Below are 25,916 nucleotides of genomic sequence, written 5' to 3' on the forward strand. Positions count from 1 at the left end.
ACGGTGGCACATTGTCTGTCCACATTTCGCGGGGTAGTCTGCAGCCGCTGCCAGCTGCTTGCCGGGGACAGAAAGCAGTCTCGCTGTCAAGTTTCGAGAATCTAATTACTCCCGCTACATCTCAGCTCTTCAATTCATCACTTCTTGATCACATCATGGCCGGTAAGTCTTGCCCTGCGCAATTGTCGTCGCTCCTTTTCAGCTCACCCGTCCTACTCCTCCACCAGCTGCCCCCTTGACACTCGCCGCTCCCGCCGTCGCCGGCGCTCTCGCCTACGTCAATGCAAAAGCATCCCTCTGGCACGACCTTCTCATCGCCAAGGGTATGTTCCATGGCTTCCTCACCACCACATACCGGCAACGAGCGCAGCGCCTCAACCTCTTCAGCGACCTGGGGTACTGGGCCACCCGGCCCGACCACGCAGACCTGCCCATCCTGCTGCAGCCCCAGGGCAGGACCTGGACGTACGCGCAGCTGTACGACGCCGCCCTTCGCTATGGTTACTGGTTGAAAGCAGAGCTAGGTGTCAAGCCCAAGCAAGTCGTCGCGATGTACTACACGACCTCGGACATGTTCATCGTGACGTGGATGGCGCTCTGGAGCATCGGAGCCACGCCCGCGTTCATTAACCACTTTCTCACCGGAAAGGGTCTCGCGCACTGCCTGAATGTATCGGGAGCCGCGGTATGTCTGGTCGAACCGGCGTTGGCAGCTCAGGTCCAGGAGGTCGAAGCGGACATTTCCCCGATGAGGGTCGCCGTGGTGACGCCTGAAGTACAGAAACTGGCTTTCAGTAGTCCAGCTGTGCGCTACTCTGACGAGATTCGAAAATTTGAGAGCAAAAGTGATGTTGCGCTTCTAATCTACACGTCGGGCACCACCGGCTTCCCAAAAGCCGCCGTCATGTCCTGGGCGAGGGTGATATGGTTCTGCGCCATGACCGGCAACTGTCTCGGTCTTGGCAAAGGCCACACTATATTCTCAGTAGGTCACTTCACCCCTCGTCCATCCACTTTCAGGTTCGCTAACAATCTCCTTTTCGCTTCAGGCCATGCCTTTTTACCATGGCATGGCCTCTCTCATCGGCTTCGCCTCGACGCTCTTGGCAGGCGGCACCCTCGCCTTCACCCCCAAGTTCTCCAAGGCCACGTTCTGGAGAGACGTTCGCGAAACCAACGCAGACACCATCATCTACGTCGGCGAAGCGCTCCGCTACCTGCTCGACGCGCCCACCGAGCATGACCCGGTCACGGGGGAAAACCTCGACAAGAAGCACAGAGTCAAGACTGTGTACGGTGCCGGACTGCGCGCGGACGTCTGGCCCAAGTTCAAAGAGCGCTTCGGCATCGACACCATCATCGAGTTCTACGCTGCCACCGAGGGTGTCGCGGGGACGTGGAACATCAGCCGCAACGCGCTGTCCGAGGCCGCCGTCGCGCGCGTCGGCTGGCTCTTCCGCACGCTCTTCTTCAACCGTAAGTCCGCCATCGTCCTCGTCGACCCGGACACCGACGACCCGCTGCGCGATAAAAACGGCTTCTGCATCAAGGCCAAACCCGGCGAGACCGGCGAGCTGCTCTTCAAGCTCCCCGCCGGCGACGTCGCGTCCGTCTTCCAGGGGTACTACAAGAACCCCGCGGCCACCGAGGGCAAGATTCTCCGCGACGTGCTCGTCCCCGGCGACGCTTGGTTCCGCAGCGGCGACGCCCTCCGCTGGGCACCCGGCGGGGAGCTCCTCTTCTTCCGCGACCGCCTCGGCGACACGTTCCGCTGGAAGGGCGAGAACGTGTCCACCGTGGAGGTCGGCGACGCCGTCTGCATGCACCCGTGCGTCGCCGAGGCCAACGTCTACGGCGTCGCGCTGCCGCACCACGATGGCCGCGCCGGCTGCGCGGCGACTTCGTTCCGCAGCGGCGAGGCGCCGACAGAGGAGGAGCTCCGGAGCCTGGCGGAGCACTTGCGGAAGGGCCTGCCGCGGTACGCGGTGCCACTGTTCCTGCGGCTGGTGAAGGAGGGCGGCCACGAAGTGACCACGACGGGCACGCACAAGCAGCAAAAGGTGGCGCTGCGGAGGGCCGGCGTCAACCCGGTGGGTGAAGGTGGTGAGGATGTCAAGCTGTACTGGCTAAAGGGCGACACGTACGTGCCGTTTGGGAAGGAGGAGTGGCAGCGGATGCAGACTGGCAAGGTGAAGCTGTAGATACCCGCCGGACAATCAGCCAGGAGGACGCGAGAATCTATTGCGTTCTTCTTTCATCGTATCATCACAGGAGCTTAAAGAATTGTATTGCTATGCTCTGGCGGGCTGTAGATTTCCCACTGATCAGGCTGTCGCTGTCCTTCGCTCCCATGTGAAGAATACTAATATTCATCTATTTCCAGTAACTACGCTAAAGACACAAGAAAACAATTATCCACGATAATATGGCTCGCTCCAAGTTTAATGCCTTCGCTCAAAAACGTCGTAAGAAACGGCAACGTGGACGTTGTCGCGTATAAAACTGATCCTCGCGGCTCCCGCATTTCTCGGTTCCATGTAGCACTTCCCAAGCCGTAGGATCCGGGCGCACGGCAACGCGTGGTAGTAACGATAAATTGTACTCCCTTCTGTATAAAAGCCACTGATAGGGGGAGCTCGGGAGTTCGTGGGGTGGCACAGATACCTAATACGCGTCCTCGTCGCAGGTATACGACTCCCAGGTGTGCTCCCTCCCCCTACACAACGCCTCCAGGCCCCGACAGTGAGCGCAGATGAGGAACTCGCCCTCATCGCAGACTTTGCACGCCCGCGTGTCCTTTCCGTGGACGTTGCACTGCCCGCAGACGTCGCACCAGCACTCCTTCTGGGAAAAGCGGCAGGATCCGCTCGCCAAGTACTGCAAGCCGACGGCCGGTGTTAGGCCGTGTGTCGTGCAGTAGTCCCTGAGGACATCGAGCATTTCCGTGTTTCCGCAGTGCGTGGCCCAGTAGTAGACGGAACGGCCCAGCTCATCTTCGTCCTTGTCCACCTGCTCTGGCGTGAGGCGCGACAAAAGTGCCGAGGCGATGGCGACTTGGCCGTTGCGCACCGCCATCGAGAGCGCGGTCGAGCCCCAGGTATCTCGACAGGTCAGGTTCACGGGGTAATTCCCTAGCAGAATGGTGACGACATCGCCGTTGCCGCGCATGCAAGCATGAATCAGGGCAGTCCGGTCGTCCGTGTCGGAATAGTTGACGTTACTGCCGGAAGCTTGTAGCAGTAGCTCAATCGCCTTACTGTGGCCTTCGTGCGCAGCCGCGATGAGCGGAGTCCATCCTTTGACGTTTTGAGAGTTTGCATTGGCCCCGTGCTCGAGGAGCAGCTGCACAAAGTCCGTCTTGTGCGTCCTGACAGCTCTCATTAGAGGCGTCTCCCCCCGGTCACTCCTGACGTCAATCCGCGCCCCGTGGGACAAGAGCTTCTTGGCAATTTCCAATCGGCCCTTATCTATGGCGTTGACAATTGTGTTCCGGCTGACACCCTTGCAGCCATCAGGAAGCGCACCATATTCCAGCAGGACATCAACAACCTTCATCTTGCCGTTGTAGGTGGCAAAATTAAGGGCCGACCACTCGTTGGCAATGGCAAAGGCCGGATTTGCCCCGTGTGCCAGGAGCGTCCTCACAACTTGTTCGTTGCCAATGTCGGCGGCAAGGCATAGCGGTGACCAGCCACCACTGGTGACCGTGTTTACATCAGCGCCGTGCTTAAGGAGAAGTTCAATCAGCGGCACCGACTCCGTTTCCGCCGCGAGCGCCAGAGGGGTGTATCCTCGCTCTTGGCGCATTTCAACTTCGGCATTGTGTCTGAGCAGAAGTTCAGCAAGTGGTAGGCAGCCAAATTTGGCGGCAGAATGCAGAGGCACCCAGCCGCCAAAGGCAGGGATGTTAGGGTCAGCACCGGCCTCGAGCAACACTTGAGCGACAGCAGGGAAACAGCCTCTAGATGCCGCCTTAAGCGCCGTGGATTCATTCTCACTCTGCGCGTTCAGCGGCACTCCGTGTGCAATCAGGACTCGGGCGACTTCGCAGCTGTCGAAGCACGCGGCGATGCTGAGAGGCGTCCAGCCTTCGAGACCAGATGCAGCGCCATCGACGCCGTGCTCTAGGAGAGCCTCGACAACATCGGCGGCATTACTCCGACAAGCATAGAATATGGGGGTCCAGTGGGACTCGTCCTTTTGGTTCGCATCGATCCCGTCGAGCGTCAGCAAGAACCGGACCATGTCTATGCGCCTGCTCATGGCAGCGTAGTGCAGCAGTTCCCATTGCGAGTCGGTGACGTCGTGGCCGGCAGCTATACAGTGCTGAAGGGTACGAATAAGACCGTGTCCAGCCGCCCATCTTAGCGCAGAGCCCTTCCTACGGTCCTTGTTGAAGCGGTACAGGCACGGGTTGGAAGGGTTGTAGAGTGAGCGGCATGTTTGAGAAATGGCGTTGAGATCTGCTTGACCGAGGCCATTGTGGATTTGGATGATGATCTCAGCGGGTAGTTGATCGAGAGTCGCCATGCTGGCGGCTGTGCAAGCTTGCTGCCTGTGTATGCCGAGTGTTGAGCGGAGAGCCGGGGAGAGGACGGCAGAGGCCCGATACGGCGTGGGTGTGAGTGTTTGTTTGTTTTGGGTGGCAATTGGTGCAACACAGTGTCCCTGATACCGGCCACGGCTATCGATGCATTCTTCCGCAGTCTTTCATGCGTCCGTCGTAGCTCAAGGGGGGTCAGGCACCGGGAATGCGGTGTAGCGTGCTGGCAGGACCAAGGGCGAGCTGGTTGGTTGGTGGTGGTTGCGCGTTGCTCCAAAGATGAAGAACAATAGAAGAATTTGTGGAAGAAGTAGTGATGAATAGAGAAAACGATGCAGATGAAACGTAAGTTCGGGCTGACTTAATATACTTTACGGGTCCGTAGAGATAGAGAGACGGGGGAGATGCATCGAGACGGCGATTAAGTTCTATAGGTCCGAGGGAAGGTTGGCTTGTGGAAACACGCACAGTGCGTTCACAGTCCTTCTAGCACGGTGCCATCCAGCAGACATTCGCGTAAGACCGGGTAAGCGCCGATGCTTCCCCGGACAAGGCGAGGCCAATGCATTGCTCTTGCCTCCTGCAACGCTAACTTCAACGAACCTTTAAGTTGCACCGCGAGATTTTGGTGTCATCTAGTCAATCAAGCCTCTCCAAGTCGTTTACTCCATTAAGTATCGCCTGCTTTTTATGATGCTGCTAGCTTCATACTCGGGTGGTGCCGCCCCATACAACGCCACCAGAAATTTAGATTGACGGTAAGACCGCGCCATAATAATACTGCTTGCATTTCCCGCTCGTTTGACTCTTTTGATATGCGATGCTGTGGCTTGGAAACAATGTCAGCTCCAGCCCACAATCCACGCAGCTTTGTACTAGAAACAGCTGTCACGGGCTAGATAACAGATCTGCCAAGAACGCTACGAGCTCATATCAGCTTCTAAAACGTGCTAGTTGCTGGTTCTATGTACCAGCGGATATGCGTTTGTCCTTCGCATAGAGTCATCATGTATTCTACCTTCTTTATTCGAATGGTTGTTGCCGCGTTGCTCGCAACTACTGTGGAAAGTTTTCAAACCAAGGCCCAAGCACTCAATTCCCGTCATTTCCCTTGCAGCATGTCAAAGCTCTTGAGCATTCCACAAGGCACTGGGCTTCCAGTGCCACAAAACATCCCCGTGTCAGGTATAAGAAGCACAACTAAGAGTCAAAACTCAAGGGACGTCTCTTTTGAAGTAAATCTTCTAGTCGTCCAGGCCTCAAGTCTAGTTCTTGCATTCTGAAAAAATCTTGCGGAGTTTGTGAGTAGTGCGGATCACAACTACCCTGTGGTCTGCAGTTGCACATGCGAACTACAAGTGAATCAAACTGTTTTGTAAATGAGGCTTCAGAAACAATCACTTCACTTCATTTCCCTTTCCTTTGCGAAACTCTTACCATTTTCCCCACGAGCGCCGCGATTCATCCCCCAAAGACTACTGCTACCCTGTACACGACTGCACCGCCACTCTCACCAGCCACATATCACCACTAGCGAATGACGAGAGCCTGGCAAAACTCCTGGCTGTCTTCGGCATCACCATTCGGCTATCGCATCGCCGCCACGGCCTGTCTCGCCAAACCGAAGCCGGAATTTTCTTGAAACGAGCCTGTGGACTAAAACTTTAAAATCAAAAGACGGTCATGCGCAGAGCTTCATGATTATAACTCGAACTTGGGTGACTTGACACCATGTTCCAGGTTGGTAACGTCCATGAGAGTATGGCGGCCATCGGAGGCTGACAACTACCAGAGAATACGAGGCGCCATAGACCGCACTATTGCGGAGGAACAGGCGCGACAAAGAGGCGATGATGCGCCCATCTCCAGATCTGCCTCCGACTCTTCTAGGCAAGGAGCGAATGCCGGACGGAGATCTCGACCAACCAACGGCACCGCCGATGGCGTAGATACGCCCCCGAATCCCGATCCCGCCGTTTTCGAGGCCGCATTTGTTATTGACGATAGCGACGAGCCAAGCCGCACTGGCACTCCGAAACCGCCTGTACCTGAAAAGGATGTTCCTGGCTCCAAGGAGGCTGCCGCCGACGATGACAGCAAGACCGAGGCAAAAAGCGAAACGCGCACAAGCACAGAGACGCCAAAGCATACCGCTGCTTCGATTGCAAGCTCAACAACTGCGGTCACCTCGACCGAGCTGCCGTCGGAGATTAAGCAGCGTCTGCGGAAGCTCGAGAAACTCGAGGCTACCTACCCAGGTAAGTGCCGATGCGGGACGGGCGCATTCGTCTTGCTAACCTTGTATAGAACTCTTGCGATCATATCGAGTAGCGCATAAGCGAGCCACGTCCATTGAGCCATTTGAAAAGGCCCTGCGCGAAAATACACCCCTCACCTCCATTGCCGACCCCGATGCGATGATTGAATACCTCAACCAATTGAACCAAAGGGGTGGCATGGTCATGGACGAGCTGAAGCGAATCTCTGCTGAGAAGGATGAGATAAAGAAGAAGCAACTACAGGCCGAGAAGTCGTTGAGCGACGCCCAGAAGGAACTCGACGAACTGAAAGCAGCGAGCAAGACGGCGCCTGAGACAGACGGTGAACCTTCGAAGCTTAGCAAGGAAGCTGGTGGGGACTTCTTCTCCTACGAGGATGAGATTCCTCAGCTTCAGGCCGATGTGGAAGCCAAAGCAGAGGAAATTGAGAAGCTCAAATCTGAAGTGGCCAAGCTCCAGAGCGATTTGTCGGCTGCGAAGGAGAACAGTGCCGGACTCACTGTCAGTCTAGACAAGGCTAACAAGGAGGTGGGGGATTCGAGCAACAAATCTAAAAACCAGGAAAAGTTGCAAAATGACCTCGACCGTCGAACCAAGGAATGCGAAGAGCTCACCGAAAAGCTGAAGACAGCTGAGTTCTCGTTGAAGAAACTCCAGGATACTTCTAACAAGGACATTGATGCTAGCGCTACCAAAGTCAAGGCCGCGGAAACTTCTCAAGCTGCGGCCGAAACTCGGGTCAAAAATCTAGACGCGGAGCTCTCCAAGGCAAAGGCGGCTACAAGCATCTCAAAGAGTCTAATTGATGACCTCAAGTCGCAAGTTCAAAAGCTCAATACGGAGAAATCAGAAAAGCAGACAACGATCGATGAGCTAACTAAGAAGGTCAATGAGACGGCATCTGAGACGTCTACCGCTGCCGCTTCAGACAAGACAGTGAAGCCGACTTCTGTCACCGCTGGGTCAGGCGGCTCAAAAAAGAAGAACAAGAAGAAGAAGGGCAAAGGTGGCGTTGCGGCAGCGCAAACCATTGCTGATGAGGATAGCGAGAACAAAGCTAGCGAGCCAGCGAAGGAAGATTCGGGTGTTGATGTCGATACTTTGCAGACTGAAATCAACCAGCTCAAGGAGGACATCAAGCGCAAAGACGCCGAAATCGAGCGGCTGATGCAGAAACGAAAATCTGAGGAGGATTTGCAGGAGGAGATTGAAACTCTCAGGGATAATCTGGTCAATATTGGGCAGGACCATGTTGAAGATAAGGAGAAGCTCAAGTCTCTTGACCAGGAAAGAAAGGACTTGCGAACAGAGATCGAAGAGCTTCAGAGCAAACTCAAGTCGTCGACCTCTAGTTCTAAGGACAGCGACAAGATCCGAGGCGAGATGGAGACTCTACAAAAAGAGCACGATGGTCTCAAGGAAAAGTTTGGTACATTGCAGTCCGACCTGGGCGCTGCTCAGCAACTTGCGCAAACAAGGTTCAAGGATCTCAGTGAGCTGAAAGAAGTCTTGCAGAAAGCTCAGCCGGAGCTTAAGAGCCTACGCCAAGAATCTGCAACACTCAAGACTACGAAGGAGGAGCTTGCCAACACGGTGAAAGAATTGAGGGAGATGGAAAGGAGGGAGAAAGAGCTGAAGAAAGAGATTGCGTCGGCCCAGCAACTTGCCACTGATCGCGCCACCGAGATTACGAATCTTAAGGAAAGGCTCAGTCAAGAAGCTAGTGCGAAGCAGAAGCTTGAGGAGAACCAGCGAGTGTCCGGTCGTGACCTGCGTCGTGCCGAAGCAAGCAAAATTGAACTGAGTGCCAAGGCAGAAAAGGCAGAGGCCGAGCTTGAGAAACTTCAAGAAGAGGCCAAGAAGCTACGACCTCGTGTCAAGGAACTCGAAGAGCAAATGCACAAGTTCAAGCGGGAGAAGTCGGCAGCACAGGAGGAAGCAGAATTCAAGTCGCAACAGTATGTCAACGCACAAGCTCTGCTCAGCAGCATGCGTGACCAGACAACCGAGATGTCGGTGCAGCTGAAGGAGTCCAAGTCGCAAGCGGAGGCTGTAGAGGAAGAGCTTGCCGAGGTGCAGAAGCTGCTGCAGGAGAGAACACGCGAGGGCGAGACGATGCGCCGGCTGCTATCCGACGTCGATGAGCGAGCGGACGGCAAAGTGCGGGAGATGCGAACGCGCATGGAGGCGGCCATCGAGGAGCGCGAGCGCATCGAGGACGAGGCCAGCACGGCCGCGCGCAAGCGGTCGCGCGAGGCGGAGGAGCTCCGGCAGCGGGTGCGCGAGCTGGAGCGGGAGGTCAAGAGCGCGACGCAGGAGCGCGACGAGCTGGACGAAAAGTCCAAGGCGTGGCGGCGGCGGCGCGACGAGCTCGAGGCGGTGGAGACGCGGGCGTCGGCCGAGGCGGAGGAGATGCGCGCGACGGCGTCGCAGCTGCGCGGCGCGCTGGACGCCTCCGAGGGCCAGGTGCGCGACGGCGAGAAGCAGCGGGCGGACCTGCGCCGCATGCTGGACGACGCGCGGCAGCGGTACGAGAAGATGGCGCGCGACCTCAAGGCCGCGCAGGCGAGGCTGGCCGCCAGCCCGAGCAGGAGAGCGTCGACGGACTCGAATAGGAGCGGCTCGGTGAACGGAGCCGGTGCGGGTGCGGACACGGCGTACCTGAAGACGATCTTGCTGCAGTTCCTGGAGCAGAAGGATGGCAGGCTGCGCGCACAGCTGGTGCCGGTCCTGGGGAAGCTGCTCAAGTTTGACAAGTAAGTTGGTGGACAGCAGTATGGATGGATGGAGATTGTGGCTAACAGGGTTTCTAGGTCTGAGGAAGAGAAATGGAGCAAGGCTGTGCAGCATCTGGAAGTGAGATAACCGTGGATGGTCTTGCTGGGATGATGAAGCGGTGAATAAAGGAGACTGACGGTGTTTGGGAAGAAGTAATCGGGGGTAGCTTTGGTCAGGGCTATGGTGAGCGAAGGGTTGCATACAGCCGGAGGAAGCTCTATATAAAAGAAAAAGTACAATTATTAGAACAACATACATCAACAGAAAGACTACACTGAAGTGACGATCAGTTTTTGGGCTCGCAAGTTTGTTGGTCGGTTATTGGTCCAAGGCCATCGAGGCATCTCTGGGGCTGCTAGAGGGTGGTCTAAGAAATACAACAATTAACTTTGGAGGAACAGAATTGAAGCGAGATAATTCGGTTTAATGAAATACGGATAAATATTACAAGCCGCTTTCTTCCTCCACAGTTAACACAGTTACTGCCCACAAGTCCCTCACTTCAAAAATTGGGAGAAGCTCAAAAGCCGAGACAGAAACAAAAACATCAAACGGATAAGAAAAGAGAGAGAATAAAAAGAAAAGAAGAAAAGAAAAAAAAAAGAAGAAAAGAGAAAAAAGAAGGAGGAAAGAATAAAGAAAAACCAAGCGTGACGTGACTATATACGGAGCATTCACGAAGCACGGGTTCGCAAGCCTCAGGGCACCGGAGGCCGGCTCCGTCTCTGGTAGCCGCAGCAATGGAACTTTGCCGTCCCCTCAGGATCATACTTGGCCACAATCGGCCACGAAGCCTCACCATGCATCTCCCAGTCATGACTCATGTAAATAGGCTCGGAACATCCGCCTAGAACACACCGCACCGGGTCCTCACGTCCGAACTTGGCCCCGTATCGTACCCACGCAAGCATGGGCCACGGAGAGCACGGTACGGGTCGGTTCCTGTTGTTCAATGCCAGGCTGTGGTACAGCCCAAACACCGTATTGGTGAAGTCGTCGAACAGGTTTCTGCTCGCCAGCAGGTTCCAGCCCAGCGGCAGCCGCCAGCTAGGGCGAGAGGGCGTCGGCCAAGGTCAGGATCGGGCGCCCAAAGGGCGTGTGTCCGGGCGGCGGGTCGGGAAGGTTCCGGGATCGCAGGCAATTTCCGTTCGCGTGGTACTCTGTCGGGGCGAAGAGGATTACTAGTTCCTCGACCCAGTACAGCGTTTACGGTGCGGCACTGCGTGAAAGCATTTGAGGGGAGACGACGAGGAAGTTTGGGCCGCTGCGGTTGTGTCGACATTTTCTTCCTTGGGCTCGTTTTCCTCCTTGTTCTCCTCTGTCTTGTTCTCCGTCTTGTTCTCCGTCTTCTCCGTCTTCTCCTTCTCCGGCTCTTTCTCCTTCGGCTCTTTCTCCTCCGTCTCCTCCATCTCTGGCTGTTCTTCCTCCACACTCTTCTCCCTCGTCTTCCTCTTCATCATCCCCCTAGGTTCCCTCGTCTCCTCCGTCTCCTTCGTCTCCCTCTTCCTCTTTGCCCCTCTTTCCTTACCCGTCTTCTGTGCCTTTATTTCTGACTTTGCTCCTCGAACCATTCTGCCGCTCTCGCTTCCGCCACTTCAGGGGCGCCCCAAAAGAGCCGGCCTTGGGCGATGAAGTACAGCACGATCATCATACTAAAGCGGGTGCGAATTGTGCCGTCGCAGTCAAACTCGATGTCGCGGTGCTGACCGGCCGCGATCCACTCCTGCGGCAGCAAATGCATCTCGGGCCGCACAACTCGTATCCGGACCTCCAGTCAAACGAATTGTGCTGCTTCCGCGGATTGTATTCGGTAGCTTGGACTGGGTCTGGTGGGTGTGTCAGCCACGTCGGGAAGAGCCCAATATCCCTGACAACCATGACATCTAGCACATGCTTTACATGCTTTTCTCGCCAATCATCGGTCTTCTTCCTCGTGACATCGCTTTTTTTGCCAGCATCGCTTCCAGTACCGGCATGAGACCTGGGTTCCCCGGACGCTGGCGCTGAGCTGTTTGATGACGTAGTCCACGTCGTCCCGGAGAGTCTTGTTCACGGCCCGGAGGTTGTGCCCGCAGACAAGATCGCAGCTTCGCGTGCGCTCGACGTAGATGTTGGTCTCGGTGGGTCGCGTCGGGTCCCAGGCGTTGGCCAAGGGTAGCCGGTTTTGGATGAACTCTGGGGTGAGGCTGGGAAGCGGCAGCTCTTGGGTATCTAGAAGATGAAGCTCAATAATTTTCTTCAGATCTTCCCACGGCAGCATCAAGAGACGAGATTATCCGCCACCGTCACACCTCTCGGCGGTTTCCATGGAGAGAGCTTGATATTCAGGTTCTGGATATTCTTCTCAAGCTGGATTGGGTATCAACCAAGGTGGCAACGTAAAGAGAGTGTCGCTTTGCGCATCGAATTGCTTAATGCGGTGGCCTTTAAATATTTCTCTATCCAAGCTGAAGTCGTACATGATCAATACGTGTACCAGAGCTCCTAGTCGCGCGCTGACAGAAGCAGGCAGCTGTGGCGAGCCATGGGCCCGTGGAACGGTGATGGCGAATGGATAACGTTATCCCTGAGTCCATTGTTGAATTGAGATCATTTGAAAATTTAATGAAGCTCTAACAAGGAGACGGCGGCATCCTACGGAGCCCTCTCCGGTCAGGCCCAAGTCCGCGTGCAGTGTGGAACTGTAGCACCCGACTTGCACCACTACTGGAGGCTTCCATTTCATGCCCTTTGTCACCCGCCCGCTTCGCGTCTCACAGATTTACAGTCAAGCGACAACAAAAAACAGCGGAACAAGGGGGAAAAGCCAACCCACTCAAAGGCATGGTCATCCACTACAGCAGAGCTCGCGCCTGGCGGGAAGCGGGCACACACATCACCAAGCCGACCAGTGATGACAGAAGGCATAATTGATTTCATCCTGCCACGATGGCCATTTCATCTCTCCTTTCCCATCAACCCCCCCGCCACCTTCTATCCCCAGTCTATTCACCAAATCGAGTAACCATGGGTTTTACCACTTGTCTTCTTATCGTTATCGATTATCGTGGGGCTCTCGATCGCTAAATGCAAGGCCACGCCCCTCCACACACATGGCGATAACGTTGATAACGCCCCCTCGTTGCTAAAAAATCTATTAACCACAACAGGGAACAAGGCGGCCCCGTCACAGACCAGGGGGGACCCTACCAACGTATGATTTCTGCACCTTAAAAATACAATTTACAGGAACTTTTACTAATTTTGGAAAGAACTAGAAACTAAGATCGACTAAATGATTGTTTCACCCCATCCGTAGGGCTGACCATACATTGGCATGCATCTAACGTTCATCACAATCACAAGCATGGCATCGACGACATGTAAAAGAAAAAAAAATGAATTAAAAAAGAAGCAAGAATCCAATGCGTGCCAGGTGGGTTGTGCCCCTGGCTCGCCGACTCTCCAAAGAGAGCGGCCACGTGCGCCGAGTCGCATCTCTGATCCGATTCCAATAGGAACCAAGACGTGTAAACAAATAAGCAGGCATCGTGTGCCACAATCTTGACAAACCTCCAACCCAGTACCAACCAATCTGCCGAATCCAAGATCAGGGAATGCAAGAACGAAAACGCCCAACACGCGCAGAACCCAATGTCCAAACATAAAAACGAACCAATGGAAAGAAACAGACAATAACCTCACCGGCGTAACAAAAAAACCAAGACAAAATCCAATAGAGTGGAGCGACGAGTGGTGTGGCAGGCGTCCTCCGGGTATCATGTGTATCCTTAATGCCGTCTGGTGTATCATGTTGTAAAAAAAGGAGTAGTCGTTAAGAGTGTATCGAGGGAGGTGCGATTCCAACCTGTCATGTTTGGTCGCAGCGGTCATCATCATAGCGAGCATGTCGACCGTCGAAACCCAGAATACCAGATTCGGGCGAGTTGTACCTAGTGGTCACGTTGGACGAAGCGTTCAACCCATTTCGGCTCCAGCCATTTAGCCTTCTGATACGCTGCCCAGATCCTGGAGGCCTTGTTGACATCAATCTTGCAGGCCTGTTGAGCGTCCGTCTTTCGAAATTCCTTGGAAATTCTATAGCACTCCAAACGGCGTATAAAAACACGACGTTTGCTGGTCAGGTACGTAGCGCAGTCGAGGCGGAGGTTGCTGGCGAAGGTAACCTCGTAGCGGTGCAAGAGATGACGATGGGGATCGTTGCTCAGGTCAAGCGGCGTCCCCTTCCAGTCGACTTTGAAAGCATGGCCGTAGTCTTCCAGAGTATCAAGAGCAGGGGAGTAGTCGGCTAGCAACTCAAAGTCCTTATCGTCGCGGTTAGGAGCAGCGGTGCGACGTGAGGGCTCTGGAGTGGAACTGGTCCGCTTGGTCGATTTCGCAAAGGCACCCCCCGACGATCCAGAACTGATACTATTGCGAGCACGACGCGGAGTGGGATGGGGCTTGGAGATGCGACCAGTTTGAACCCTGGCAGGTCTGGGCACCGAGGCGGTCTTGGTGGCTTGCTGGACCGAGGTGGGGGCTTTCTTCTCTCCATGGGCTCTGGATTTCCTATCCTCTTTGAGCCATGCGAGCTCCCTCTTCTTCCAGCCCATGGGGTCTTTCAAGAATAGGTCCATGATTTTTGGTGTGAAAGTCATGGCAGCCGTTTCGTAACCCTCGCGTTCTGGTGCAGCCGCCCCGTTGGATGCGTCAGCAGGTCTGTAGCGCAACTGCTGATCAACGTCCTGAGCAATCTCTACAGTAGGAAACAGAGGCTCTTGAGAAGAACTGGGAGGCGAAGACTCGTCGGTAGGATAGAGCACGGGGTCCTTGATAGTCTGGTTGAAAGGTACGTCGGGGGCGTTTGCAGTAGGCGGAATAGGCTTGGTGGAAGGCGAGATGGGGGGAGACATGAGCAAGGGAGCACCGTTGGGCGATACCTTACCCTTGCCCTTGCCGTTCAAGTTGGCTCCATGGCTGGTCTGGGTGAAGCTGTCATGAGTTGGATCCGGTGGCGACATCAGACTGGCCGCTGCCGAGTCGCGGTGCCTGGGAGGTGGGGGACCCATGGGCATGGGGGCGATGGGACGCTCTCGTTCCATTGAGGTAGCCGATTGGTTGTGTTGAGGCCAAGGAGATGGGGCCAATTCGTTTGAATCAAAGAGACGACGAATGGAAGGAAGAGACACAGCGGAGCAGGCGGAGGACGATGAGGATGAGGATGAGGAGTTGAGGGGCGGCGAATGTGAGTTGCACAATCCGTTTGGCGGCAACGGAAGCAGCTCCGACTTATCGAAAGTCGTGGAAACGGGGCAATGGACGGGTGTCGGTTTGTCAGCCATGAAGTTCAAAAACTACCTAAGTAGGCAAGGTGAAAGATCGTTGGTAGCCTAGGTCGGCAGGGTGTGTCGGGAAGGTTGGTGATAGGTGACGTGGGCGGGTGGCGAAGTTGTCTGTGATGGTGAACAGGCAGCAGAAAGTGGGATTGATTGATAGAAAAGGCGAGAGAATCGGGGAATCGTTTGTCTTCGCAGTTTCAGGGTGAGGATTCGGGGAAAAAAATAAGAAGAAGAGTGCAAGAGTGCAGATGGATAAAATATATAACAAAAGATGCCCTGCGCTCGCTCTGGCGCGTTGGGCGGGGCGCAGAGGCGTCACTCAGTAGAGTTCGGGATATTGGCGGACTAAACGACAGTACGAAGTTTAGTTTCCAGTCGGCTAGACTGGAGCGGTATTGTAGAATGAAAATGCGGCGATGGACGAAGAAGAGAAGTCGAGCATTTGAGTAATTGGTGGCGAGAGTGTTGTTGTGGGAGGACAATGTCGGGTCGAAGCTCGGGCTCGTTTGTATCTGGTATATGATGGTGAGCAGACGGGAGAGGGGAAGGCGGAGACGGAGACGGAGATGGACGTGGAAGAGAAAGAGAAGGGGAGGGGAAGGGGAAGGATTTGCTGGGTGGTACCTTTGAGTTATAGGGCGACAGCCAGTATGGAAGTTTGAAGAGGAGAAGGAGGAAGAGGAGGGGTGATTTGGTTATTTGGGGGGTGTTCTTTTCTGAGGAGATATGGTGGGTGAGGCCTGAAGGCGCCTGCCTGAGATGGCTCAAGAGGCCTGGAAGAGAGACCTGGGGAGGAGGGGGCCGCCAGAAGGCACCTAGAGGAGAGGAAGGGGACGGGAGGGGGGTGTGCGGTGCGGCAGGTGGCTCAGCAGGCTGGCTCAGCAGGTTCAGGCGGCGGCGGCAGCCCAAAAACGCGGCGGTTGGCCCGTTGCTGCACCGTGGAGGCACTGTGGCCAGGCTGAGGTCCGCTGAAGAGAGGTGGAGGGGCGGAGTTGGTACTACCAAGCTACCTAGGCGGGTTGTCGAGGAATCGTTCTTCCCTTGATTATTTTTCGTTTTTTACTTTTATTTTCCGTTCACTTTCTGCGGATCACTCTTTGGGTTCCGATGGCGGTGACGCCAATTGAACTCACTCGTCCTCGTCATCAGCCTTGCGGATGCGATGGGCGACGTGGACAGGCTGGCAGCTGGCAAGGCAGCAGAGTAAAGCTGCGCCGCCTTAGCCTGTAGGTGGCTGCCTCGGGCGCGTGTGCAGAGACGAGACAGCACTCTGGTAGCACAGAGCGGCTGTGGTGTCCGGATTCCAGCGTGCCAGATTGGTGCACGCCAAACAATTGAACTAAAGAGAGGAATGATGAAAGAAGAGAGAAGAAAAGATCAATTAATTATACCTACGAGGGGAAGAAAGGTTCGCTGAATAGCAATCAATTGGCCTGGCCACTGATTATCTCATACATTAATGAGATTCACTGGATTCCCATTCGTGCTGCGTATGCGCTGAGAGTACGAAGAAGGAGGGCGAGACGCCTGTGACGGAAGCGTAACGCGGCGGAATAGAAATGGACGGTATATTACGGTGCAGTATAGATAGGTACTCCAGACTTAATACTTGTGACAAAGAAGAAACGAAACTGGAGGAAAATGGGAGACAGGCAACGGAGGGTACAAACAGTTACATACGGACATATATCGGCACCCAATTGCTTCCATTATTTTTAACTAATATCTAGTGTAAATAATCTACCGAGGAGAGGAGCAGATGATACCGCCAGCCTACCACCATAGTGGGTCCAGATTGAGTGGATCGGGGGAGGGGTGCAGCAGCAGATGACTCAATCGATAAGCCGCCTTTTATCTCTTGTCAGGCAACGCAAAAGACTCCCGCTCCTACGCGAGGGGCGATTGCGTAGGCAGTGATTGTCAGAAAAACGCCAAAACACGACCAATCCGCTCTATGAGTATGTATAAATACAATTGAGCAATCACAAAGCGCTTATTGCCCCTGTTTCCATCCCAATTGTCCGTCGCGCGTTTGCAGCTCACCTTGTGAGTCTGGCGGTCCGCCTAGTAGCCAGCCAGCATGTCGACTGAGAGAGATGCTGCTTTTACGGGTACTCCACCCCCTTCCGTATTTCACTGCGCACACGCCCCCCTCCTTCTCTATTTTCAACGGCGTCACCCTCCAGAAAGACCAGTCAGGTGCCTCAGCGACAAAGTCTGGACAGGCTGGTCATCAGGCACCCTTCTTGCGCATTGCGCCAGCCTGATTCGCGATTCGCTTTGGACTATCAATTCGTCGTTGTAGCCACGGAGTTAGCACTTGCTTGATAATAGTCAAGGCCTTGTATGCTCTACATGAGCAGACAAAGGCGCATGAACATGAAATGGGCTAAATAGATAAAGGAAAGAAAGAAAGCAGCCAAGAAAAGTTATGCCACTGTAAATTATAAATTCCGAATAAGGACACGCCACACAAGCAATGCCCTCTGCGCGCGCCATGACAGATTGCGCTCTGCTGCCCGTACTACACCACCAACCACTCACTCCAGGCTTGCTTCAGGCAACATGCCTTCATTACCCGTCAACAATGCGCAGCCAATCTGGCTCAAACACAGTTTCCCATGCCATCCACCACTCAAATGCGGCATATTCTTGTACCTGACTTGCATTCAATGCCGTTAGAAGGAGGGAAGAAAAACGTCCAACCCTGCCACTTACAGTGCGTCTGCATGCGCTCACTGTGAGGCCCTACAAACAGCCGGTCAGCCCCCGCCAGGCAGCGCCAGCCAGCTCAGCGCAAGGCTCCTTCCCCTGGCGCTGACCTGACCTGGCTGTGACTAACATGGAACCAAGTTGCCCGTTTGCCATGACCGCCTCCTCATCATCATCAACGCCAAACGCTCATTGCGACGCCATCTTCATTTTCTGACACTTTCATCGAATCTACTCTTTTCCACCCTTCGCGGTCTCACGCTTCCTAATAATCCACAATTCCGCACAAATCGCACCAGTGCTCGCTCCAGATCCGCACCCAGTCTTCCGTCCAAGTTCCAACGCCGATACGCCGCTCCTGACGTATCCATATGCTTTGGTATGCCGGCCATGAATAGTCCCTCCTGTACCGTATAAGATGCAATCATCTCGACACTGTGCCCATCAATCCTCAAACCCAGACCGCTGCACTTCACGCTAACATCCTCCCACAGCGGAGAATGGGTTCCAGTGGACGATGCACAAAACACGAACGAGAACAATGGTTACAAAAACCGACCAATTGCCGTCATCTCCCATGCTTCCACGCAACAATGGGAAAAAGAAACCACGGTGACAGAAACCGTATCGCGTCATGGCATCATCGTTGGCAATTGATTGATGTTCTGACCCAATTGAGTTTAACCAACAAACAAGGACTTCGCAGTCGCCAGCCGGGCCCAAGATGCAAGCAACGGACCACAAATAAATTAACTCGTTCTATCTCAGTTTTCTTTCGATTCCAAAAACCATGGACAACGGTTCCGCAGCATGCTAGCCGCCCTCCACCACGTCGCTGCCCAACCGCCCCAGATGGGTTCCGGTCAAGCCTAATCTACTCGTCCGTACCTATCACTGCTCCTCACACCACCAGCTACCTCACAATCACCACCAATCATCATCCGTCGCCACAGCTCAGCAAAGGTTACCCCCAACAAACCCGTAAACGTTTCAAAAATCGCACCCCTCCTACCAGTGCTTCGCTTCTGCCTGCCACTACCAACACAGCCAAGGACCGGTCAGCTATTCACTGCCTGTCACCTCTCGCCCGACGGACACGCTCGCCCCCAAACCACCCGCTCTGCCTGTCAAAAATCAATATGGTAGCCCACAGTATACCACCGCAATACCAACACCTCACACGGTGCTGATCATTTCACATCCCACACCAAAACTGATATGGTAGGCGGCCGCGGCCACGTCGACCTACCTGTCTGACTTGTTCGGTGCCAATGGTTCCGCCCTATCTTTCACAACATGCCGCCGCATTGCGTAGACACGCTGGCCCTTTTCTTCTCAGCCAATGCATTTACACGTTTGACAGAAAGCATATTGCAAGCTGGGCGCTGCTTTTCTCGACATGTCTGCGAGGCGAATCGCAACCTATCGACTTTGCTGGGCTAGCAAAACTCAACCCCAGATAAAATGCCAGATACCGCCTCGGACTGGCCACGCTGCGTCAACGATTGGCCAGTGATGCCCCATCCGACCTTGCAGCAAGCCAAGCCCCTCCTCTAGGGCCGTTCCAAGGCGTCCTCGTGACTGCATCATCTCCTCTGCCTCTCTCGCCACCGCTGCCTACAATGCCTAGAAGCTTTTTTAAGACTGGTTAGACCTGCTAGAGCTGGCAAAATCACATGAAGTCCTCTCGCACAACAAAGTAAATTGATACCGGCTCGATATTTTTCCAGTTGGTTCTGCGAGCAACTAAAAGTGTGAGTCACAAGCCCGCTTTAAAAGGCCACCGCCCCCAGGCACCACGTAAGCATTGACCAGTCTTCAAGGCCAGAAACGATTTCTCACCAGACAGTCTGGGCCTCCAGAGAGGCCCTGCGGGAACTAAAAAAAGGGAGATGGCCGGGTGGTTTGCGTCAGTCCTATTTCAAGGCTAGCCGCCGGCTGGAGGGCTGGGCGTCGCTGCCAAGAGGTTGAGGGCAGACCAGACAGACACGGAGAGAGGGCGAAGGATTCACATCCCTCCCCTCACATCACTCATCAGTCAGTCCCATCAGGGTCCCGTACTGCAACCCATGCTGCGGCTACTGCACGTCTTTGGCCTGATCCATCACCCTGCAGCAGAGTGGGTGTGTTGCGCCGACGACCAGAACTATCCTTGAATATCAATAGAGGGGTAATCACTCCGAGTCACTACGTAATTGCCCCCGGATGGAGGGGCATATCGATAACGTTCGTCGCTCGCGCACCCAGCTAAAGCTCTTTCACAAGTGCGATGTCATGTTGGCATTGCTGTGGCTGCTGCGAGCGTCCGTGGTTGATATTTCGCTCATACAGATTACACATACCAATCTTTTGGCGTCTCATCCGCGTCGTGACCCAAGATGCCGACCCAAAGCCGAACCAGGACAGAAGGGCCTGCCTGCGACCGACCCCGGCCCCAATGGCGCCCAAAGGCCAGCTGAACTGCGACTCCTTGTACGACGCTGCCGACGCGCCTGCTCTCTTCTCTTGTTGGGGTTGTACAACAGCAAATTTGCACGAGTAACACCAATATCGCAAGTCTTTCATCAGGTCAGTCTCAGGCCATTCTTTCCCTTGGCTGCCGTTGCCAGCGACACCGTCGCCAGCAGTTGCCTTGTTCCAGGGTCTTTCGCCGCCACCATTGCTGCCAGACATCCATCCACGCACTGCCAGTGGCGCCAGACTGACTTGCCTCGGGGCGGCATCCTGCGTCTCCTCATCGTCGGATACATCAAAGCACGCCAAAGTAGCCGTGATTCTTGTCTAAGTGACCAATTAAATCGGCCATGGATGCTCTTCCGTTCAATAGCGCACCCGCAGGTACAGCGCAAGGCCACCCGCTGCAGTGGCGCCGTGCCGCTTGGTTGTCGTGAAGCGAGAATATAGTTTCCGACACAACAGCCCTTATGATGCTCCGTAACACAGAACTGTATCATCTTGAACCATGTGTAAATACAGGCGGTGAACGGACCATTATTATTTTTTCTCAACTAGATGTAAACATGGCCACGTCGATAATGCAGGTGCCCTCTTGCCTGTCGCACTTTGCCCTACCCGCACCATGCCGCTATTGTGGTTTGACAATCACAGGTTGGGAACACAGAGCAATCAGAAAACAATGCAATTTTCCAGTCGGTTGCAGGTCATAAATAAAGGGACGCGGCCCGCGACGCGGAGCTCTCCAAGGCGATACACTCCACACACGGCGAATCGCCAGCAACTCGAGCCAGAACAGACGAGACTGAGAAGACTCACGCATAGATTTTCGGACCTGGGACATTCGCAGCCATGGCTGACACCCCAGCGGACACCCCAGCGGACACCCCAATGGATCTATCCAAGACGGACAAGCACTGGAACTTTTCTTATTACCAAGAAGCCGACGCTGCCGAGCGCATTATCGCGGTGCACATCTGCGCCTACAGCGACAGAGCCGACATCAACCTCGCGCGACTACGCCGAAACTCGGACCACGATCCCGTATTCGATTCCGACGACGAACGTAATGCCATCCGCTTTCACAATGATAACTTTGAAATCCCACGAGATGTGCCCAACCACTGGGCATTGATCCTTGAACTACGGAACCGTGAGGGTCGCGGCGTCAAAGTGGAAATGGCGCCATCCTGGCAACCTGGGCGGCCAGCACGCGAGGGCACGGTGCTAGTCTCATCACTGGCGGCCGGTTGGCGCACAAGAGAAAGCATTGTCAAGTCTGTACGATTTGTCGTCGTCTCACCAGCAGCAACCACGACAGTGCAGCAGGTGCTCGAGAACGTGAGCCACAACGCACGCCACCGATACTTGTTCACAGAAGGCGGCGAGGGGTCGCGGTACTGGGTGCACACTGTGATACGGGATCTGGAGATGGTAGAGATGCTTCATGATGGTGTAGCCGACACAGCAGAAGAGGTAATGAGCATGATCTGGAGCCGCGACGGCGACGCTGTGGCAACGCGGCTACGAAGGGGCATGTTTACAGAGTGGACGATTCGCGGAGAGAAGAAGAAGGGATTCTGGTGAATCGAGATACTGGTTGAGAGAATCTGGGCATGGGCAAAGAAATGAATGAAACGGCCCAGTGGCGATGTTTAAGGAAACAGGATCTTGCTTCGTGGTGTTGACGCCGTCGCGACATGGCGTCCATGTCCGGGCGGTGGTGTGGTCTACACGTCGGTGGCGCTGCGAGAGGACAGATTAGGTGTTTGTGCTTGCTTGGTTTGTTCGATCCAAATTCCCCAAGATGCGCTCGCAACCTAGCTGAACCGAGTGCAGCATCAGTCGCGACCTATCTCGCCACCGTACAGCTAACGCACGTCTTGATGAAATGCCTAGGCGGGGCGCGGACTTGACGGCTACATGCAGAGCAAGCAATCTACGTACACGCCAAGGATCGGGACTGTGCCAGGACCGTCATCAAGCGGACGTTAGAGTATTCCTTAGGTCACTTTAGTCTATCCGCCGAACCAGAGCAAAACGCCTGGTGATGCCGTGTGATTGATTACACGGCGATAGCGTTGGTCCTCTGCCAAAGCCCGCAACTCTTTTTGGAGAGAACGGGCCGTTGCCTTGACTATTAGTTTTACTTGAAACTAGAAACAGGGCTGGTTCGTCCGCAGCAGACCCAGGCGCCGCAAATGCACGACATGGGGGACGCCGCACAGTGCAGCAGTTCATCGGACACAGGGGCTGGAAGCAAAGCAGGAAGGGAAATGACAAACCCGGGCCGTGAAGAAGCAGCCAAGCGAGTGCAGCGATTGGTGGTCAATACCGAAAATCGCCTTTGTTCGCAATCAATCAGGCAACCCGAGCCTGTAGCTACCGCACCGCTGGGGGCTGGGGCTGAGAGGACTAGCGACACGCCACCTACCTACTGGAACATACATACATACATAGCTACTAGTTACCGTCCCCCGAAGTTGCGGTGAAAATGCAACGTCGTGACAGCGACGGATGATGTCGCGCCTCCCTCTTACGGGTTGGTGTTGAACCATCCACAGCGTACGCCCACGCCCACGCCCACGTTGCCTGCTGCGGCTCAATCTATCGACCTTGATCAAGAAGGCGACTTGCTGGAGAGGGGTGCGTGTGGCCGGCAGGGTCATCTGACGAGGCGCGCGCGGCGCACCAAGGTGTCGTTATCTGAGACAAGGCCGAGGGCAGCCAGCGGCAGTAGGATAGCAGGATAGCAGGATAGCAGGATAGCAGGATAGCAGGATAGCAGCGAATGAGCAAGATGAGTAGTACAGCGACTCAGGAATACATTAACCTGGGCCAAGAGCGCGGCGGTCTTCAATGCAGAGCATACAAAGATGCCATGATTGGGGCATACTATGGAGGAAGGGCGACATCTACGTACATTGGCGTTAGGCCCCAATCATGTAACTAATGGATGGTGTCCGACTTGACCCGGATCTGCCTTGTAGTCCGGGGGTCTTGTATTGGGCGATGCCCACAGCATTCAATAGCGCAAGTTGTCTGCTTTCTTACCGACCATCAGCCCCGGACAATCCATGATGTCGATCGGCGCCGTCAAAAGCATTGGTGTCATGCGGTCGTTTCATCGGGCAGAAACGAAGCGATGGGTGTGTTTGACAACTGCCGCCTGCTTCTGTGGATGTAACACCGTGGTGGATGAGCATCATGATCCGTCGGCGGCTCAATGCGAGATAGTGCAAGTCAATGACCTTTTTTTAAGCAAAAATGAAAAAAAAAAAAGGGCTGCATTCAATACAGACCACTTTCTTGTCCCTTTTTTTTTTCTTTTTCCGTGCCCTGAAACCAAGCCGTTGATGAAGCGGCTTCAAGCGCTGCAATCTACTCCGTGCTTGTTGAGCCGCGCCTAGTTCTTCCACATGCAAAGGACCTGGTTTCAATTCGAAAAACTAGAAAATGCACTGCCCTTGTTAAAGCCAACTCGGTATTGGCTGCCATACGGACGTGCAGGCCACGGTGACGTGACGGCCATGGGTGGTAAGGCGCGCTCTCGAAAACCTCTTCCACTTACACGCGCAAACAGGCCATGCAAACATCGCCAACTACGTCGCGGAACCATGGTAAAAGCAGTCTAATTGCCAACAACGCACAACCAAACGCCAGAGATGTATAGTTCTTTTTCTGTCATTCTAACTCTTACGCGGCTTACAGTAATATGAAAGTAAAATGTAAAGGAAGGAAAAAAACCTCGTTTTCGAAATCTACGTCGATAACTCCCGGGTAAGTATCTGCTTAGGAGGGACGCTAAGTCTGAACGAGAGAGCGGTAGCTAGCCGGATAAGTTTACGGCAATGGGGAAAATTTGAGAAAGATGAGGGAACGGAATTTTCTTCTTCGTCGTCTAAAGCGTCTTGGGTAGGGGTGATGCCGATGAGTTGATGCGAAGATTCGTGAAGCGCGACTCGGCCAGCCAGGGAAAACCCACAAGGAAGCCGGGGCTAAGGCTGTCTGTGCCTGACCTTGGGTGCTTATCTTTGGAGATGGGCAAGATTTTATGCGATTTTACCAGATGTTGATACCGACGTATTGCGACTTGAGAGTCCTGAAGCGTTTCGGGACGAAGCAGGTGCATCGCAGCCCGACTGCACTTCAAGTCATGCCCTCATCAACTGACCAGCGGTCGATGGTACTTCCGTGAATGCCACTCAAGAGTTCCAACCCCCTCTACCGTTCGACAAGCTCTCAGATTCTTTGAAAAATCAAGCATTGTAAAGCAGAAGCCGTAGCTGCATCCCGTTGGCGATGTGCATGGCACTTCTCTGAAGGCCGGGCTGCAACAGCGCAAGAGAAGCAACCCCAGCAACACTGAGATGGTCCGTCTTTCCTCCAAGAGAAACAATGGCCCAAACTTCCTCCAGCACCGACGCAATCTCCGTCCATGTTCCGGGCAAGTATGGCAAACCGACACATTGGCGCTCGGTTGGCCATGTCCGCGACCAGCACCCATCGCATCACCGCCTCCAACACCGACAACGCGTCCTGCGAAAATTGCGTCGCCGCGCGAGAGCAACCGCACATCAACGATGCAAAATTCGTTGCAGGCGAAGGGCTCAAGTGAGGAGGGGGGGGGGGGACCGCGCTCACTGCTTCTGCGCCCACTCGTTTGCCGTACGGGAGAGTTCGCCTCGCGTGCGGTCAACTCACTGCGCACCATGCCACGGGTGCAATGCCGCCGCGTAACCCAGGCCATCTCGCAAACACTCGTGCTCCCCCTTTCTTATACTTACCGTGATGCCGTGCGACGAAACCAAGACCTGTCGAGTGCATCTTAAATGACGCTGTAACCCCATGATTCACTGCGCTACGCTTTTTCGTTGCGCGACAATAACACAATGACCGCAATGACGGGGACACCAGGAAGGGCCTTTCTTTATATACCTTTCCTGCCTTTTCTTCTTAGCACAATGTAATTTTCGGATACTCATATATCCAAGACCTTGGTCTGTTAATACCCGTCAACCCTGCCAATCCCCGCATCTTCCATCTTCCCGTCCGAGTCATCCATGCATCCGCTCACCAGCGACCCAGCCTCTCCGATAATGCAACCCCCCACCTCCTTCTCCGCGATGATCAAGCAGATCGACGCCGTAGCAGAAGATTTCACCCGTCTGCTGCCGCACCTCGACGCTGCCGAGGTGCTCCTCCCGACCGACCAGGTCCTCCAGCTGCACTGGGCCCTCGCTCGCCTCGCCTCGCTCGTCGCCGGCCCGCAGTCACGTCTCTTCGTCGAGAGCATTGTCCGCGACGAGCGCACGCGCAAGGCCATCCTGCAGCTCCTGTCCACCAACTACGTGCCTCTCCTCGACCGCCGCGTGCCCGACGTCGACGTCGTCCTCCGCGAGAACCTCATCGTCATATTCGTCTTGAGGGGCAACTTCCACGGCAACGATGGCGGCGATGATGAGGAAACAGACGATGATACAGAGGACGCGCAGAACGGCCGCATCCTCACGCAGGCGCTGCGCAAGGCACACCCGGCTGCGCTCCTCGCGTGGTCGCTGTACTGCAGCCCAGGCACCTGGACGAGCATGCGCATCGGCTGCTTCTTTCCTGTGTTCGACCGCTTCCGGGAGCACTATTCGTACGACAACTTGCCCGAGTACGCGCTGCCCGCGATGAAGCGTGTCGCCACACAATATCCGCTGAGCGCGAATGCCGACTTTCTTCGATTTGTAGAGCGTGCGTATCGCAAGTGTACGGCAAATGATCAAATAATGACTCTTCAATAGGCATTGTTGCGGAACGGGAGGCCCCGTGAGGTTTGGCGCC

General features: G+C 54.8%; 7 protein-coding genes across 7 annotated transcripts; 4 read left to right on the plus strand and 3 right to left on the minus strand.

Annotated features, from left to right (window-relative positions):
• Positions 1–155: 155 nt before the first annotated feature.
• Positions 156–2,201, plus strand: ISF_08069 (AMP-dependent synthetase/ligase; the record flags this gene model as incomplete). Its single annotated transcript, XM_018851672.1, has 3 exons — positions 156–162; positions 228–985; positions 1,050–2,201. The coding sequence occupies 3 exons, from the start codon at positions 156–158 to the stop codon at positions 2,199–2,201; spliced, it is 1,917 nt and encodes a 638-aa protein (XP_018701158.1).
• A 463-nt stretch (positions 2,202–2,664) lies between these two features.
• Positions 2,665–4,530, minus strand: ISF_08070 (Ankyrin repeat-containing domain protein; the record flags this gene model as incomplete). Its single annotated transcript, XM_018851673.1, has 1 exon — positions 2,665–4,530. One exon carries the CDS (start codon positions 4,528–4,530, stop codon positions 2,665–2,667), a length of 1,866 nt encoding a protein of 621 aa, XP_018701159.1.
• A 1,744-nt stretch (positions 4,531–6,274) lies between these two features.
• Positions 6,275–9,687, plus strand: ISF_08071 (Viral A-type inclusion protein repeat protein; the record flags this gene model as incomplete). Its single annotated transcript, XM_018851674.1, has 4 exons — positions 6,275–6,283; positions 6,336–6,801; positions 6,851–9,578; positions 9,636–9,687. The coding sequence occupies 4 exons, from the start codon at positions 6,275–6,277 to the stop codon at positions 9,685–9,687; spliced, it is 3,255 nt and encodes a 1,084-aa protein (XP_018701160.1).
• Positions 9,688–10,781: 1,094 nt separating this feature from the next.
• Positions 10,782–11,171, minus strand: ISF_08072 (hypothetical protein; the record flags this gene model as incomplete). The annotated part of the gene is made up of 1 exon (XM_018851675.1): positions 10,782–11,171. One exon carries the CDS (start codon positions 11,169–11,171, stop codon positions 10,782–10,784), a length of 390 nt encoding a protein of 129 aa, XP_018701161.1.
• Positions 11,172–13,532: 2,361 nt separating this feature from the next.
• ISF_08073 (SWIRM domain protein) lies at positions 13,533–14,684 on the minus strand (the record flags this gene model as incomplete). The annotated part of the gene is made up of 1 exon (XM_018851676.1): positions 13,533–14,684. The coding sequence occupies one exon, from the start codon at positions 14,682–14,684 to the stop codon at positions 13,533–13,535; it is 1,152 nt and encodes a 383-aa protein (XP_018701162.1).
• Positions 14,685–20,939: 6,255 nt separating this feature from the next.
• On the plus strand, positions 20,940–21,674 carry ISF_08074 (hypothetical protein; the record flags this gene model as incomplete). Its single annotated transcript, XM_018851677.1, has 1 exon — positions 20,940–21,674. One exon carries the CDS (start codon positions 20,940–20,942, stop codon positions 21,672–21,674), a length of 735 nt encoding a protein of 244 aa, XP_018701163.1.
• A 3,512-nt stretch (positions 21,675–25,186) lies between these two features.
• ISF_08075 (hypothetical protein) lies at positions 25,187–25,905 on the plus strand (the record flags this gene model as incomplete). The annotated part of the gene is made up of 2 exons (XM_018851678.1): positions 25,187–25,826; positions 25,877–25,905. The coding sequence occupies 2 exons, from the start codon at positions 25,187–25,189 to the stop codon at positions 25,903–25,905; spliced, it is 669 nt and encodes a 222-aa protein (XP_018701164.1).
• Positions 25,906–25,916: the final 11 nt, after the last annotated feature.

The sequence above is a fragment of the Cordyceps fumosorosea genome (assembly GCF_001636725.1).
Source record: "Cordyceps fumosorosea ARSEF 2679 chromosome Unknown scaffold_26, whole genome shotgun sequence".
NCBI lineage: Eukaryota > Fungi > Ascomycota > Sordariomycetes > Hypocreales > Cordycipitaceae > Cordyceps > Cordyceps fumosorosea.